The 16,772-nt window shown below is 29.0% G+C and overlaps 4 protein-coding genes across 5 annotated transcripts in view; 2 read left to right on the top strand and 2 right to left on the bottom strand.

Moving 5' to 3' along the window:
- LOC130453048 (mitoguardin) overlaps window positions 1-3,857 on the bottom strand; it is a 32,186-nt gene extending 28,329 nt beyond the window's left edge. Inside the window, exons 1-3 of the mRNA XM_056792640.1 lie at window positions 3,523-3,857; window positions 3,316-3,472; window positions 3,066-3,260 (exon numbers count right to left, since the gene is read on the bottom strand). Of these exons, the coding sequence (XP_056648618.1) occupies window positions 3,066-3,260; window positions 3,316-3,472; window positions 3,523-3,618 (448 nt within the window). The 5' untranslated portion in view covers window positions 3,619-3,857. The remainder of the gene's footprint in view (window positions 1-3,065; window positions 3,261-3,315; window positions 3,473-3,522) is intronic.
- A 55-nt stretch (window positions 3,858-3,912) lies between these two features.
- LOC130452617 (pre-mRNA-splicing factor syf1 homolog) lies at window positions 3,913-7,657 on the top strand. The gene is made up of 11 exons (XM_056791964.1): window positions 3,913-4,069; window positions 4,147-4,607; window positions 4,746-4,999; window positions 5,057-5,398; window positions 5,453-5,720; window positions 5,788-6,030; window positions 6,090-6,326; window positions 6,377-6,558; window positions 6,989-7,164; window positions 7,222-7,419; window positions 7,483-7,657. The coding sequence occupies exons 1-11, from the start codon at window positions 4,022-4,024 to the stop codon at window positions 7,624-7,626; spliced, it is 2,553 nt and encodes an 850-aa protein (XP_056647942.1). The 5' UTR covers window positions 3,913-4,021; the 3' UTR covers window positions 7,627-7,657.
- Window positions 7,658-8,055: 398 nt separating this feature from the next.
- Window positions 8,056-11,419, bottom strand: LOC130452618 (homeobox protein caupolican-like). Of its 2 annotated transcripts, none has more exons than XM_056791965.1 (7): window positions 11,326-11,419; window positions 10,833-10,940; window positions 10,410-10,722; window positions 9,729-10,025; window positions 9,477-9,630; window positions 9,038-9,418; window positions 8,056-8,976 (listed from the first exon to the last, which is right to left on the bottom strand). In XM_056791965.1, the coding sequence occupies exons 2-7, from the start codon at window positions 10,867-10,869 to the stop codon at window positions 8,833-8,835; spliced, it is 1,326 nt and encodes a 441-aa protein (XP_056647943.1). In that variant the 5' UTR covers window positions 10,870-10,940; window positions 11,326-11,419; the 3' UTR covers window positions 8,056-8,832. The 2 variants fall into 2 exon arrangements, with proteins under 2 accessions (XP_056647943.1, XP_056647944.1); XM_056791966.1 differs by having other exon boundaries at window positions 8,064-8,976; window positions 9,477-9,627.
- Window positions 11,420-12,401: 982 nt separating this feature from the next.
- Window positions 12,402-16,617, top strand: LOC130452620 (MFS-type transporter SLC18B1-like). Its single transcript, XM_056791970.1, has 8 exons — window positions 12,402-12,550; window positions 12,732-12,901; window positions 12,962-13,109; window positions 13,529-13,715; window positions 13,776-14,085; window positions 14,145-14,240; window positions 16,029-16,337; window positions 16,403-16,617. The coding sequence occupies exons 1-8, from the start codon at window positions 12,443-12,445 to the stop codon at window positions 16,524-16,526; spliced, it is 1,452 nt and encodes a 483-aa protein (XP_056647948.1). The 5' UTR covers window positions 12,402-12,442; the 3' UTR covers window positions 16,527-16,617.
- Window positions 16,618-16,772: the final 155 nt, after the last annotated feature.

Genomic DNA, 16,772 nt, shown 5'->3' on the forward strand with positions numbered 1-16,772 from the left:
TTTTTGTTTCATTTTTACCAAATTCGAGATTGTCTCGGCGCAGTGGGAGCCTTTAAAAAATTATGTTGAAGAAGAAAAAATTAATTTGTTATCAAAAAATAATAAACAAAAAGTTTTTTTGAAATCATGATAAAGAAAACGAGAAAAAAATTCAATTAATCGTTACTTTTTACCCTTATAACCGGTACTAGTCCCTTAAGAAAAAATTGAAATATAACCGAAAGGCTATTTGCGTAATGTACTGTAATTGAACTGGTATGACAGAGCTTAATAATTTAATAATAGCTTAACTTAAAGCTTTAATAATATAATGGACAATAGTAGACGAGAATTGAAAACTTATGTTCCCAGTTTTGATTGGTAGCAAATTCTAAAATTATGTCATCGAAGTTTAGTTAGGAAGCAGCTTCATATTCTATTAAAAGAATCGCCAAATTTGTGTTTGGACTGTCCTAAATCTCGATATTTGGATACGCTTACGGATAGTTAATAAGCATGTATAGCTTTTAGAACATCCAAACGTGAAGCTAATTCAATGTCTTCAATGAGCTACATCATCTCAAATTTGAAGATACCGGTTTTTTTCTACAGTTCGTATCCACATCTTGATTATACTTCATTAAATTAAAAGTTTTCTGCACAATTTTCCAAAACAGAAATTATCGGCAACTTTCTCATATGGATTTCATCAATTCTTTTGGATTAATGAATTATGTTTGTTCTTTCACTTCGTTAAAGTTTATTGCATACAACTTGTAAAAGTGTTTATTTTCACTCTAATACTTTTGTTATGAATTCATCGATTTTTTTGGGTTTTACTCGCCCTAGCTACGTCCCTGTTAAATCATCATGAGTGCTTTTAAACGATACACAGATTGAACGCTAACTTAACGCTGGTTCGCTAGTTAACATAACCTTAAAAGTGCATTTGTATAAATAAATTTGAACGGGGATTAACTATTTTGAATTATTTATGTTAACTTCGACGTCAAGTGTGTGTTATCACAGTTTCCCAATAAGTTGAACTATCTTTGACATTTATGAACGTTTAATGTCCTTTCATTCTGTGTACCGCTTTAATGTGTGTCGAGAAATTGATGTTTGATTAAATTATTAATATAATTTGTCTAAATAAACAAACTTTTTATTTATACTTGCCATCAAGTGAGATAAATATTAATTATGAAAAGTTATGTGAAGTTGTCTTGTGAAATGATTAATTATCATAAAAAGAAATGTTTTTTTTTCTGTTGTTATTTATATAATCTGCTAAATTTTCTTCATCATAATCATTCCTTCCAATTATTCTTTTTTTTTTTATTAGATTTAAATGTATATAGATGTTGTATATAGGCGGGAAGTGATAAGGACGAGTAGTAGAAATGCCGGATATTGGTGATAATTGCTACAACACGTCCAATAAAGTATGATGAATGAAATGTACTATCAAAAAATTCAATATGTAATAAACATTCTGTATAAAATGTATACGTTTGTAAATGTTTTATTTGTATGTAATTTTTAATCATATTAATATTATACTATTATCAATTTTTTGATTGTACAAATAGAGATCTCGAATAATGTTAGGATTATTTTTGGTAATAAGAGAAAAATGATCAATTATTCCATTAATAAAAATAAATGTCTACAAATAAAATTTCACTCAACAGAAGAATGTGATTAAATTTAAATGTGTCAATATAAAATAAATAGTTTGAATAAATATTTTAATAATGGAATAAATCGTTTGTCGGGATATTGAAGACTTGAATTTTGTTGTAAAACAGTTTTTAGCATGAAGATATATATTTTGCAAAAAATGGTAGAATTAGTACGTGCATATATTTTTGCTAAAAATAAATCGTGTTATAATTATTCAGTATTTTCGAAAGGGGTACAAAATTTGTTAGCAACCTATATTAACAATTACAAATTAAAATTTGTGTAGGTATACACCCAACATTTTATGGCCAAAAAATCATTTATTATATCAAGAATTCTCTATTCAATATCATAATGAATTTCATATAGCAGCTAAGTGTTTTAATTAATAATTAATATTTTCAATCACATGAAAATTCACTTCGTTATCAAGAACAAAATAGTTTTGTTTCAATTTCAATAAATAATAATCATTAATATAAGCAAAAAAAGTCACTAATGAAAAAAATTGTGTAAATAGATCTAAGACATAATGAAGTTGTTAAAAAAAATATTCCATATCTTCAAATAACAAAGTCGGATAATAGATGATAAGAACATTTTATTAACGACTTTGTTTTTATTGTTCAATAAAGCTTGTTCCAAAATATCATGCAATCTTCTCAATTCAAATGCTATATTATATGTATTCAAGTTCTACTTGTGCTTTTTCTATAAATTCATAGTGACAATATCTTTATAAAAGATAAAACAACAGCTACCGTTCTTTGTGATTCGATTATTGGACTGAAAACATGTTTGATGTAAAGATATATTTGTTTTTTAATTATTATTGTACATTCCTGTATTGTGTAGATATTCATTATTAAACAAATTAAAGTAAACTGACTATTTCATTAATTAAAGCCCACAAAAGGACATTAAAAAAATAGAATACATTAAAAGCTTTATATGAGTGATTAAGAAAAAAATTACAACATCTAAAGACACAAAATTTTATAAATGAGGAAAATACGTCATAATATTGTATTATGAAAAAAAAAACAACTGGATGGACAATACTATCAAAAACCAACAAATACTGACATCTGGAAAAGTTAAATTATTGCACAATCCTCAAAATTGGCTCAGACACTGACCATTTTATGGAGCAATCGAAATTCATATAATTGATATGTAATAAACAGGATAACAAATGAAAAAAATTCAATGGAATTTATGAATTATATAATATAGAAAGAAGACGAAAATTGAATATTTCTACGTTTTTCTTAAATTTTCACCTCAAACTATCATGAATATTTGCAAAGAATTCATTTTAGACTATTTTATTTCTAAATTAGTTTGTCTCTAGTAAAATGATATCAAAATTAAAGGAATTTTGTTTAAAAAGAACTCACCCATTACTCCAAGTTGTTGCGGGGTCAAATTAGAAGTATTTAAACCTTCTGGTATGGGTAAACCATTGCTGACGATACTTCCTGAAGCTACAGATGCTTTACCACTAGTCACAATTGAACCTTGTTTATTTAACCTGTCTGTCATTGCATTATAATTTGCACTGCGTCTTCCACTACTAGCAACACTACCCAAATCTAAGAGATAATTTATAAATTATTCATTTTAGAATGATAATTAGAAATTAGTTACCTGGGTATGGACTTCTCATACCAGATATTCTAGAAAGTTTGCCATTAAATATATTTCTAGGTAGTTTGGAGGGATCTACAACTTTCTTTTTGCGTCGTAGGAGCCTCGCTAGGACGCCAATAAATACTACACTAGTGGAAATAGACACTATTACAATCTAAAAGAAAATAATGTCAATTATGTTACTAAAATATTTAATTTCCTTACCTTTTGGGTAGTTGACAACTGTATATTTCTTGGTAAAAGTTGTTTGATAGTATTTAGATATTGCTTACCATTTACCGAATTTAATAGAACGGACATAATCACAATTATAAATAAAATTTGCTCAATAAAGAGGTTATGTCACGAACTCTATTTTATATATTTTTGCTAATTAATCGAACATTTTATTTAAATTTAAATTAAATATAGGCGCATCGACTTTAAAATTTATGTAAAATAGAGAAATTTCGAATTTTAATTAAAAAAATTGTTCAAAATATGGAAACATTTAAACTATTCAACATTTGAACTAAATTTCTTCTTTTTTAATATGTCTCTTCGAACTAATCTTCTTTTTTCGTAAAATTTTACTATTGGTCTTTTTCTATGAGCATAATAACGTTAAATATATAAAAGTTGGGTTATCTATTATAAAAATATGATCGATTTTTATTTGTTTACGTTTTGATTTAATTTTTTAAAACATTTTTATTAAATAAAAATGCATATAAAAAAAGGAAATATATCGGAAACAATGGAAATTGTCTTTGTGAGTTCAAATTATAAAATTTTGTAACCTTTACTTTTTATTTCTATGATAAACTTTCCATATTATTTATATTTTAGAACGATGACGATTTGCCATACGAAGAAGAAATTTTAAGGAATCCGTATTCGGTAAAACATTGGTTAAGATATATCGATCATAAAAAATTGGCTCCGAATAACGCAGTTAACATAATTTTTGAAAGAGCCTTGAAAGAACTACCAGGATCATATAAATTATGGTACAATTATTTAAGAACCAGAAGAAATCAAATAAAAAGCAAATGCATAACAGATCCAGGATACGAGGAAGTGAATAATGCTTTTGAAAGGTCTCTAGTTTTCATGCACAAGATGCCTCGTATTTGGATGGATTATTGTTTATTTTTAACTGACCAATGTAAAATTACAAGAACTAGGAAAGTGTTTGATAGGGCGCTGAGGGCATTACCAGTTACTCAGCATAATAGAATTTGGCCTCTATATTTGAAATTTGTTCAACAACATGATATACCAGAAACTGCAGTTAGAGTGTTTAGGAGGTGAGAGAAATCTTGCTATAGCTTAGATTTATATATATATATATATATATATATATATATATATATATATATATATATATATATATATATATATATATAATATATATATATTTAATATATACATACTTTTCCATATAGATATATGAAATTGTGTCCAGAAAATGCTGAAGAATACATTACATATTTAACCAATATTGATAGATTAGATGAAGCAGCACAGCTTATGGCGAATATAGTGAATGATGAAAATTTCATTTCTCAACAAGGAAAATCTAAACATCAATTGTGGAATGAATTGTGCGAATTGATTTCTAAGAATCCCGAAAAAGTACATTCTTTAAATGTAGATGCTATCATTAGAGGGGGCTTAAGAAGGTACACCGATCAGTTAGGTATGTTAATGATCAATTTTTTTCTATGTAATTATCTTCTAATTTCATATAATTTAGGTCATCTTTGGAACTCCCTGGCGAATTATTATGTTCGCAGTGGTTTATTTGAAAGGGCTCGTGATATATATGAAGAAGCTATTCAAACAGTTACAACTGTAAGAGATTTTACACAAATTTTTGATGCCTACGCCCAGTTTGAAGAATTAAGTTTAAGTAAAAGAATGGAAGAAGTGGCCAATAAACCGAATCCTACTGAAGATGATGAAACTGAATTGGAATTAAGACTTGCAAGATACGAATATTTGATGGAAAGGAGGTTACTCCTTTTAAATTCTGTTCTGTTGCGACAAAATCCTCATAATGTACAAGAATGGCATAAAAGAGTACAACTTTATGAAGGTAATTGTTATAATTTTTTTTTGTCAGTATGTAAAATATTTTTTTATATTATAGGTAAACCAGTGGATATTATTAACACTTATACTGAAGCTGTACAAACAGTTGATCCAAAGCTAGCTGTAGGAAAACTTCACACCCTATGGGTAGATTTTGCTAAATTTTATGCCAAAAATGGTCAAATTGATGATGCTAGATTGATTTTTGAAAAGGCTTCACAAGTAGCTTATGTTAAAGTAGATGATCTGGCAACAATTTGGTGTGAATGGGCTGAAATGGAAATTGGAAATGAAAATTATGACGAGGCGTTAAGACTGATGCACAGGTAGTTTCTTATATAAAATGAGAGGATTGCCAGAATGTGTGTATAACAATTTCTATGTGTTTTTTAGGGCAACTGTAATGCCTAATCGTAAAGTAGCTTATCATGATGACACCGAAACTGTTCAAAACCGTCTTTACAAATCTCTCAAAGTTTGGTCAATGTATGCAGATTTGGAAGAGAGTTTTGGTACTTTTAAATCGTGCAAAGCCATTTATGACAGAATTATCGACTTGAAAATAGCCACACCTCAAATAATTATCAATTATGGGGTATTTTTGGAAGAAAATAATTATTTTGAAGAGGCTTTTCGGTAAATTATGAACGATAATTTTATTTATTATTGTTTTGATTGATATTTTTATATTATAGGGCGTATGAAAAAGGGATATCTTTGTTTAAATGGCCAAACGTTTATGATATCTGGAACACATATTTAACGAAATTCCTCAAACGTTATCAAGGAACAAAATTAGAACGCGCTAGAGATTTATTCGAACAATGTTTAGATGGTTGTCCTCCTCAATTCGCCAAACATCTCTATCTACTTTATGCGAAATTAGAAGAAGAGCACGGCATGGCCAGGCATGCTATGGCAGTTTACGAAAGGTTACTAAATTATATATTAACTAATCCTCATCTAATTTTTCATCATTTAGGGCTACTAAAGCAGTTCCGGAACAAGAAATGTTTGATATATTTAATATTTACATTAAAAGAGCTGCTGAAATTTATGGTATTCCAAAGACAAGGCAAATTTATGAAAAAGCAATCGAGGTACTTCCAGAAGAAAAGACTAGAGAGATGTGTCTTAGATTTGCCGATATGGAAACAAAATTAGGTGAGTTCTATTTTTATAAATTTTTGAAAATTATACAACACAGAGGAGAATATTAGTAGCGGAGTAAAAGCAATTAAGGAAAATAGTAAGAAAAACAAAGATTGATGGGATAAAAAAGGAGGTATTCATAGAAAACCTGAAAGAGAAATCAATGGGAAACAAAATAGAGGATGTTTAAACTAGTATAGACACATAAAGAAAGGAACACCACTGAGGATAATAAGAAAAGTGACATAAGCAAAAAGATTAGTATAGGAAGAAGGAAAACAAGGGAAAACAATATGGCAGATGAATGAAATAGCAAAGGATCTCAAAAATTAGATAAAAGGAGAACTAAAATATCAATACTCTGATGCTCGAAAGGGCGTAAAGAGTTGTAGAGTGAAAATTGTACGAAAATAATGTGTTATTTTGATTTAAAATGTTCCAGGGGAAATTGATAGAGCGAGGGCGATTTATGCGCATTGTAGTCAGATTTGCGATCCGCGTATCACGGCAGACTTTTGGCAATTATGGAAAGAATTCGAAGTACGTCACGGTAACGAAGATACCATGAGAGAAATGTTGAGAATTAAACGTAGCGTTCAAGCTGTATATAATACGCAGGTATGTAAAACAAATTTTTATCTATTCATAATATTTGTTACAATTTAAATTTTGTAGGTGAACATGATGTCAGCACAAATGTTAAGTTCGGCTGGTAGTATGAGTGGAACCGTGGCAGATTTAGCGCCGGGTGTTAAAGACGGTATGCGACTTTTAGAAGCTAAAGCCGTCGAAATGGCTGGTACCTCTCAAGGAAATAAACCTACAGGAATTATGTTTGTTAGAGGAGAAACTCAAGGAGCTGGCAAAGACAAAGTATTAATAACGTTTCAAAGTCATTTTCAGTTTGTTTTCCAATTTTTTTTTTTTAATCAATAGGTGGTGAATCCCGACGAAATCGATATAGATAGTGAAAACTCCGAGGAAGAAGAAGAAGACGAGGAAGTACCAGTGGAAAAACAAAGTGTTCCTTCGGAAGTTTTTGGAAGTCTTAATAAGAATAATGAGAATGAAGAAGATTAAATAGAATAGGAATAAATGTAACGTTTACTAATTTTGTAGTTTTTTTTTAATTAATACCAAAAAGTTGTTGGGCATAATCACTATCAGTTTTTCCAGCCTAATACAAAAAAGTACATTTAATAAAAATTTTACTCTTGGTTGAAAATAAGTATGGTAAGTTTTATATGCCAGACAATCCATAAATAGGAGCTCGGAAAATATTTGGAAAAATTTGTTTCAAAATTGCGAAGCATAACAAAATACACCGAGAGGGCAATTTTGAATCAAACATTCATCATATTAAAACTACTCGTTACCCTTAATAACCAAAATCTTAACATACAAAAGTTAAAGAACTCAATTTACTAACTTGGTCACGGTAATTTGCCAATATGAAAATTCATGATGGGTAGTAAATATGGGTATGAACAATTAAGAAACAAATACGTAAATGTGATGATAAGCCAAATAACTTTATTCTGTTTGTATGCTAACAATAAAAGAGACAATTAAAATTAATATTTAAGAAATTTAAATAAATAGAAAACTTAAAATTCTATCCAGCCCGTGTTTAACAATTAAATACAGAAGAATCATGCTATATCTACAATATTATTTTAAAAACTGTACAATACACGGTCTTCTGAAAATCACAAACAATTTTCGTGTAGAGAAAGGTGATATTGTAACATCCGATAGCTCCTAGAAATTTCAGCCACAAAATTAAATACATCTATTTTACTATACAAAAAGTGAAACAAGAAATTTATCATTTCTTCAATGTAAAATGATTTTTATATTAAAACAATTTTTCCTCTTCATATTGATTAGAATGTACACGTCCTATATGCCTAATGTTGTTTCACATACAAAAAATTGTAGTTATCATAAACAACCGTTTATTTATACCGATTAAATCTGTGTATATAATCGAGTGGACTAAATATAACCTGAAAACATAATAAAACAGTTCATTTATGTAAAAAGCATCACAGATGCTATCTTTTTGAAAGAAACTATACAACCAATTTATCAACTCGTAGTTTCACATTAAATTCATTTTATTTTTGTTACTACAACAAATTAATAAAAATCAAAACTGGATTAAATAATAAATATCCATACACGATACAACTGCAGCTTACCGATAATGAAAATCAATTTAAAACAAGAGATAACTCAAAAAAAAAATACAACTAACACTATTTTTTACTAAAAAATCCCAATTCAAATTTCTTGTTTCACTATAACCGTTTCTATTTCCTGTTTAACATTTTCATCTGCATCATATTCTTCTTCTTCTTCTTCCAACATAACTTCGTTTACATTTTCTTCCAGTGTTACTTCGTTCACTTCTTCTTCCAATGTCACCTTTTTATAATATGAATCGTTAATAATTATCATTATTAGCAATTATAATAATCATACTTACTTCGTTTACAAAAACTTCTTCAACATCCTCTTCTGGTACAAACAATTGGTCGTCTTCTTCAACGGTTACCATTTCAGATTCCACATAAGTTTCACCTTCATCTTCTACAATAGTTTCAATTTCATCTACTCCCTCCGTTTCTAATCCTTCTACATATTCAGTGTCAACTCCCTCGACTGTTTCAATTCCATCAACTTCCGTGTCTTCTTCAACAAAAGCTTCTTCTTCTTCAATTACAGTTTGTTCTTCATCTCCTCCACCCATTTCGTGCTCTTCGATAGAAATTTGATCTTCAAGAGGCACTTCATTTACTACTTCAACTAGTGGGGCTACCACAGGTGAAACAGATTTCTTTGTCTTCAACAAATATTGTTTTGGAATCTGCAAAGACATTTAATTAATTGTGATAAATATTGGAAAGTGTCAGATTTTTATTTACCTCTGTAGATTGAGATATAACCTTTAGGACAATGTTCTTCCCCGAAGCAGTCTTTACAACTACCAAATTAGATGGGAAAGGATTCGATGTAGTTGTCTGATTAGAAGTCTGGATCACTTGCTGTGGTTGGACATATTGAACTGTCTCAGGTCTGCTAAATAAACAATCGATGGGCATTGTTAATTTGAAACAATAATCAAGATAAATTCTAACTAATTTATAACTTCAATGATAAATCCATTGTGGAATTACCTTCTTTCTGCTGAACTGACAGTTAATCCATAGTGTACATCAGGGTTCCAAGGGTTGAACTTTCTACTACCAGTCGGTACAGCCATTTCCACCTGCTGTGTTGGTGTTGTCTCAACGAAACCATTAGCATCAACTTCATATTCTGTATCACTATCGACCCTATCAACTCTCAACATCTTTTTACCCTTTTTGTAGTAAATTCCACTAACTGGAACCGCCGTACTACCATCAGTGGAATTTCTTGGGGAAGTAGATGCTCTTCTTCTTCTAGTAATTGTGTAATGGACCGAGTCATAGCTGGAATAAACCAAAGGGGGTTTTTCTGTGAATCAGATGTCTTTCCATGGTCACGTATTTTTTAAAAACTCCTTTAACATATATTTTGACATAAATTGTTACTAATACATGAGATGCAAATTTAATAAGTTCTTATTGATTTTTTGATAATGACTGAAACATTTAATTTACACACAAAATCGATTCGATACAGTTTTATCACATTTTTGGATAATAATAATGTTTATTAATGAACAATAGTGATATAAACATGAATGAAAAATAAATGTAAACATTTACCTTAAACTTTAAGATACACCATGGAAACAAGACCCAATTTAGAGAAAAAACCCCAAAATAACATGACCCAATTTATACAAAAAACATAATTTATGATAAACTTACCCTTCTCTTCTCATCATTTCTGGAAGATATCGTCTTCTTGCATTTATGAACCAATTGCTAATTTGTAGTACTGTTAAATTTGTTTCTTGCGATAAAATATGTTTTTCGATTTCTGTGGGATATGCATTAAATCTATGTTCGTAAAGCCAAGTTTTCAAAATTTTCACCGCATCTTTGGGAAGGTGACCACGTCTTTTTACTGTGCGTTCTAATGGTCCCACCATCTCGTATTGATACATGACTGGTACTTGCTCTTCATCAGAAGCCGTGTCATTTTCATCATCTGCACTACTCACAGAATGAAACTGGTGATCTGGTAACAAAGATTTAATGGTAAGAGACTAATATTTTAATTATCTACTAGGCGTAAAAAAAGCACTGTAACGTACGTACAAAATATGAAAAATAATTAGGTTTACTTACCGACTACTTCTCTAATAGTATACTGATTAGCAGACATTTTGATGTGTAATTATCGTTTCAAAGTCGATCCTTTTTCTTTAAATATTCTCGATGAGCGATATCTGGTAACTGAAATATCAAAAATAATTTGAAAAAAAACGATATTTCGGGGAGGCTTTGTGGTTGATTAGCTGTGATATTTTTGATAGAGGAAAAGGTGATGACGTCATCATGGAAGAAGCAGATGGGCGTGTGGAGTTTTATATAACTTTTTATTATAGATTATAATAAAATAATAGTCCTGCCTGTTGTTTTTATGGAAGAAATATGTTTATAAATGTCTTTTGGCGTTTGATATGACAATTTTTTGACAAAATGTCAATATTGTCAATAAAATGTCACTGTCTATAAAATACGGGCACGAATTTCAAATATAAATTAATAAAAATTTCCAAATTTTCATAATAATTTATATAAACCTATTACAGATAATATAGATATAAAAAAATATTACTTGCAGAGCTTTCTTCTCGAGGCGTCACTTTCTCACAAATTCGCCATAACTTGTTTGAAAAGGTTTGTTTATTTCACTTGCAAGACTACTCGACTTTACGATCGGTGTGATATTAATGTACACCGACTCCTCAAAAAATAATAACTATACTTCGTTTTAAACTTTTTCAATTCATAAGCAATAGAATATTGATATTCTTGAGTATGTAATAAAATAAATGTCAATGGATACATAAATAAGAAAAAAATATTTAGATAAGTTCAGTCAAAACGAACGTAACGTTTCAAAGGTTACTGTACAAAATTACGGAAGCTTGCTCGGTAAGGCAGTTTCCTCCATAGATGGCATCATATTTGTTGCCTTGCCATCTAACAGCGAAAATCCAAACGAAGTAAATTTTCAAATTTGTTCTAAAACTTATTGAATATATGAAACTACATCAATATTAAACTTTTTATATTCTTGAGTATGTAATGAAAAAAATGTCAATGAATACATAAATAAGAAAAACATATTTAGGTAAGTTCAGTCAAAACGAAGGTAACGTTTCGAAGGCTACTGTACAAAATTACGGAAGCTTTCTCGGTAAGATAGTTTCCTCCATAGATGGCATCATATTTGTTGTCTTGCCATCTACCAGCGAAAATCCAAACGAAGTAAATTTTCAAATTTGTTCTAAAACTTATCGAATATATAAAACTACAATCATATTAAATTTTTTGATTATTTATTCAATAATAATATCTTATTCAACTATCAAATTTTCTTTTCCTTATTATGAATGTATTAGACATTTTTAGATATCCTCAAATAACATTTTCCAAATTACGAATTGACGAGAATTAGGTGAAACCCTTATAACTACGTCGCTGTAAGGGCTTTATCAATGTTTGGTTTGATATTACAAATTATTTATTCAATAATGTAAATTGGTTTTTCACGTTCTTAAATATTGGTACACAAACTTCGGATACATTTTATCATCTGTCTGTTTTAAAACTCTAAATATGGTAGTTGAACGGCACCAAACTCTTCCATTCAGTCTAGTTAAAAGTTAATAGCTTAGACGTAAACCATAAAGTTATCAAAATAGTATTTAAACTGTAGAAGATACAAAATGGTTAATTTCACAAAGAAACAATGGTCTACGTTGATAGTTATAGGCATAGCGGATTTTTGTAATGCTATTTGTGTCTCATTACAAGCGCCGTTTTATCCGCAAGTGGTACGTATTATTAAATTAATGTTTGAAATATCAAACTTTAACCTATCCTATAATAACCACCATCTTGTTTCAAATATGTGTTTAATGTATCGAATCATAAGAAACTAATTTATGTGTTTGAGTGTTAAATTTCAATTAAATTCGTTTTGTTGATGAAAAAAATACAATTTTTGTTATTTAGGCCGAAAGTAAAAAATGCACAGCAACAGAATACGGATTAGTATTTGGAGTTTTTGAATTTGTCGTTTTTTTGGTGAGTCCATTTTTTGGACGGCACATAAATAAAATCGGACCGAAGCGAATGTTCATTGCGGGATTATATACTATTGGTATTTGTGCCATTCTTTTTGGGTAAATCACATTAAAATATATAGTTGGCGAATAAAAAAAAGTTGGTTGTTATTTTTACAGTACTTTGGATAAAATCGAAAACAGATATTATTTTATTATATCGAGTTTTCTAATAAGGATAGCAGAAGCTGTGGGTAATGCAGCTTTTTTGACAGCTAGTTTCGCTATAATAGCCATAGAATTCCCGGAACATATAGCCACAACGTTCGTAAGTATAAAAAAACAATGTTGTTTATCTGCTTGAGCGCATTAAAAAAGTGTGAAAATCAATCGAGATGATTATTTTGAAAGGATATGAATGAAATAAGTTTTTGTCTAGTGTTATATCAATTTATGATTATTCAAACTAAAAAAAAATATTTTTTAATTATAATCGGGGTTCGGCGTACGATTTGATCGTGTATATTTCGTCACAAATGTATTTAAATCTGAAAAGCTATACGTTTGGGATATGACATGATTAGGTTAGGTTAGGATTCTCAATTCATTATAGAAAAAATATCAAATTGGAATGAATTTAAGGTGTCATAATTTCTATAAGGGGTTACGTTTTCCTTCTAATATCGATAATAAATTTGAAATATCCTAATTCTACAATAATGATTGAAGAAATGTTTATTTAATAAGGCTTGTTTGGAAACGTTTTTCGGATTGGGATTAATAGTCGGACCTACGGTAGGTGGAGCCCTATATCAAGCTGGTGGTTACACTCTACCATTTGCTATAATGGGATGTTCGCTATGTTTAGCATCGTTTTTTACCACATTCGTATTATCTATTAATCTTGATCACTGCGATGGAATAGTGTCCGAAAGTGAGTAATAATTTTTTATTAACTATCTACTGCCAAATAAAATTTTAATATTTTTTTTAGGATCGATACTGACAGTCTTAAAAATTCCCAGCGTGTTTTTAGCAATAATTAGCGTGATAGTAACGAGTATGTCTATCGGTTTTTTGCAGGCAACTTTAGAACCTCATTTACGCGATTTTCATTTAACCCCCGTAGTTGTCGGTTTAATGTTTGTCATCAATGGAGGTATTTATGCTATAACGACACCCGTGTTCGGTTTTTTCTGCGATAAATTACTAATTCATCCAAAAAAAATTACAATTTTAGGATGCGCATTTGTAGCAATAGGATTTACATTGATCGGTCCATTGCCAATAATACCAGTTAAAAAGTAAATATATTTAATATACTTTTAATACCTAATAATTGACATTGGGAATTAACTTTAAGGAGTATTGGATTGATCATAGGAGGATTAATACTACACGGATTTGGTATGGGTGCTCAACTGGTTGCTTCTTTTTCAGATGCGTTGAGAACGAGCGTGTGAGTAATTAAGATATTTTCTTATCAATAGTTTTTTTAAATATATGCTAAAAAACCAAATTTTTATAATCTATTCATGTAATTCGAATCGTTAGAATATGTTTAAGTTTATTTTCTAAACAATTATTTGTAAGATATTGACTCAATTAATTGCGCTTTCGATCATTGTTTTTAAATTATATAGTTTTTAAATATTGACAATGATGAAGTTGTTATCTTATCTTGAAAAGAAAATATTCAAAATATTATTCGTCATCAACATTACTTTGTTCTAAGTCATTTTCGTATAGTTTTATTTTCATATGTTTTAAATGTTGCTAAAATTGATGATAAAAAGATATTTTAATCGCGCTTTTTATATTCTTATGAACCTGTATAATGAAAATTCTAATTTTATCCCATATCTATGGATGTCCGTACTCTAGAATCGAACAGTTGATAAATGTTTAAAGAGAACACTCAGTATATCCGCGCTATCGTTTTTGTATATTTGAAAATCGCTCTATAAGTCATTTTCTATGGAGAAACTAAGGTATAAGTATAAAAAAATTGCAAGATTTTTACAATAGATCTCGATGAAAGTACCTATCAATTGAAATTGAGCAAAATAATAGAATCAATTTTCTTGATTTCACATTATATAAAATCAACAATAACATAAGAACAGAATGGTATACGAAACCAACTTGGTCCTCAAGATGATTAAACTTCTATGTCACAAAAAAAATCAGTGATAATAAGTTTGGTTGATAGATGGTAGATAGATCAGATCCTGAATACAGATGCTTTTAACTTTTCAAACAGCAAAAACTGCATTAAAAGAAAATAATTATCCGGAAAAAATGATAAATAACATATTCCAGAAAAGGATAAACAGATATCATAATCAATTTAAAAACAAAACTGAAACGAAACATCAAAACTTAGAATATTTTTCCTTAGCATATGTACAAGGACTTTCCCAACAATTATCGAATTATTTCAATAAATATGATGTTAGTATAAGTCATAAAGGACACAATACATTATCCAAATATTTCACTAAATTAAAATTTAAAGCGCCAAAAAACAAAAGAAGTAATATTACATATCAAGTGTCTTGTACTAATTGTAGCGTTGTCTACATAGGACAAGCATCTCAATATTTAGAAGAGGATAAAAAAATAAAACCATTAGATATCAAAAAAAAAAAAAAAAAATTCAAATATAAAGATTCAAAAAGGAATTTTTAGAAATGGTTCGCATTCATAAGAACGGAAAAGCTATAAATGATAAAAAAGATCTAAATAATTTAAGTAATATTCATAGCTCAATTTTGTAAATTCTAATAAATTTAATATATTTGAGATGTGGAAACCAAGGAAAAGTTCCAAGTTGATTTTATCCTTATATTGATATTCATGATTAAAGTGATCTATTAATCAATATAAATAAGCAAATCGTCAGTGTCAATATCATATTTTGATAAAGACTTGAAGAAAAATCGAAACGTCAAAATTTCTTTTAAAAATTATCAAAAAAAAATAGTTTTTAAAATATCATAAAATCAATTAGTACATTAAAATACTATAATTATTAATATGACAAAAAAAGTTGACAAGTTACCATTGAAATTTTTTTACTTATACATAAATTTTCTTTTGTCTTCCAACATTTTTATGATCCGTATCTGAATTAGTTGCAAGTAATATTTATTTTATTTATAAATGTAATAACATAATCAAAATTCGTTTCCAATACAATGAATTAATTTTGAAAAATTAGACATGTTGTGGTTTATCTTTACAGTGCACACGGTTTTCCCGATAACGTAGATACATATGGTCTAATATCCGGACTTTGGACGAGTAGTTTCGCTCTCGGAGCCTCTATAGGTCCATCGATAAGTGGTATTCTTTATGATATTATCAATTTTTCCAACGCTTCCATATTCGTAATAATAGTACATATCTTCGTTGGAATTATTGTATTCCTCTATTTGTGCTACGTTAAACCGCGAGCCAAATATATCGAGATCAGGGACGATATACACCACGTAGATAAAGAGAGTTATAACTCACTTTCCAGACTAAACAGTATCACTGAAAGTATGCAAAGGTATATATTCTATCGAAAGTCTTAATTATCCTATCAAATTTAATTTTGTATATTAATGTTTTTAGCGGTCACACCGTTATCAATGGCATTTCTATAGAAAAAAGCAGACCGCCAGCGATGAATGGTTTGATAGCTTGCAATAGTTATTTCGCCAAGTTTGGCAAAGTCACAGATATACTTTCAATTTAAATTTCGCATTTTGTAGTAGTTATACTACCAATAGCCGATTCTCGTTAAATAAATGAACGAAAATATATGATTTTTTTGTCGAATTATTATATTACAACTGTTTTATTTTTGCGCTTTATATCAAATAACTCGCAACTTACCGAGATACGTTTGTATGTAATAGAAAATTTACAAAGAATAACATCAAAAGGTAAGTCTTCCCTTTTACTTACTTTATGTGTTTTTTTTTAGTATTTTAGGTATTTA

Source organism: Diorhabda sublineata, chromosome 2, assembly GCF_026230105.1.
Source record: "Diorhabda sublineata isolate icDioSubl1.1 chromosome 2, icDioSubl1.1, whole genome shotgun sequence".
Lineage (NCBI taxonomy): Eukaryota > Metazoa > Arthropoda > Insecta > Coleoptera > Chrysomelidae > Diorhabda > Diorhabda sublineata.

Bases quoted from the DNA above. Each gene is read 5' to 3' on its own strand.
- LOC130452618 (XM_056791965.1), bottom strand. From the start codon at position 10,869: ATGTCTGCTAATCAGTATACTATTAGAGAAGTAGTCG. The intron at 10,026-10,409 runs GTAAGTTTATCA...GGTTTATTCCAG, and splicing joins GAAATGATGAGAAGAGAAGG to CTATGACTCGGTCCATTACA. The intron at 9,631-9,728 runs GTAATTCCACAA...TTGTTTATTTAG, and splicing joins GTCAGTTCAGCAGAAAGAAG to CAGACCTGAGACAGTTCAAT.
- LOC130452617 (XM_056791964.1), top strand. From the start codon at position 4,022: ATGCATATAAAAAAAGGAAATATATCGGAAACAATGGAAATTGTCTTT. The intron at 5,000-5,056 runs GTATGTTAATGA...CATATAATTTAG, and splicing joins AAGGTACACCGATCAGTTAG to GTCATCTTTGGAACTCCCTG. The intron at 7,420-7,482 runs GTATTAATAACG...TTTAATCAATAG, and splicing joins AAGGAGCTGGCAAAGACAAA to GTGGTGAATCCCGACGAAAT.
- LOC130452620 (XM_056791970.1), top strand. From the start codon at position 12,443: ATGGTTAATTTCACAAAGAAACAATGGTCTACGTTGATAGTTATAGGC. The intron at 12,551-12,731 runs GTACGTATTATT...TTTGTTATTTAG, and splicing joins CGCCGTTTTATCCGCAAGTG to GCCGAAAGTAAAAAATGCAC. The intron at 12,902-12,961 runs GTAAATCACATT...TTATTTTTACAG, and splicing joins ATTTGTGCCATTCTTTTTGG to TACTTTGGATAAAATCGAAA.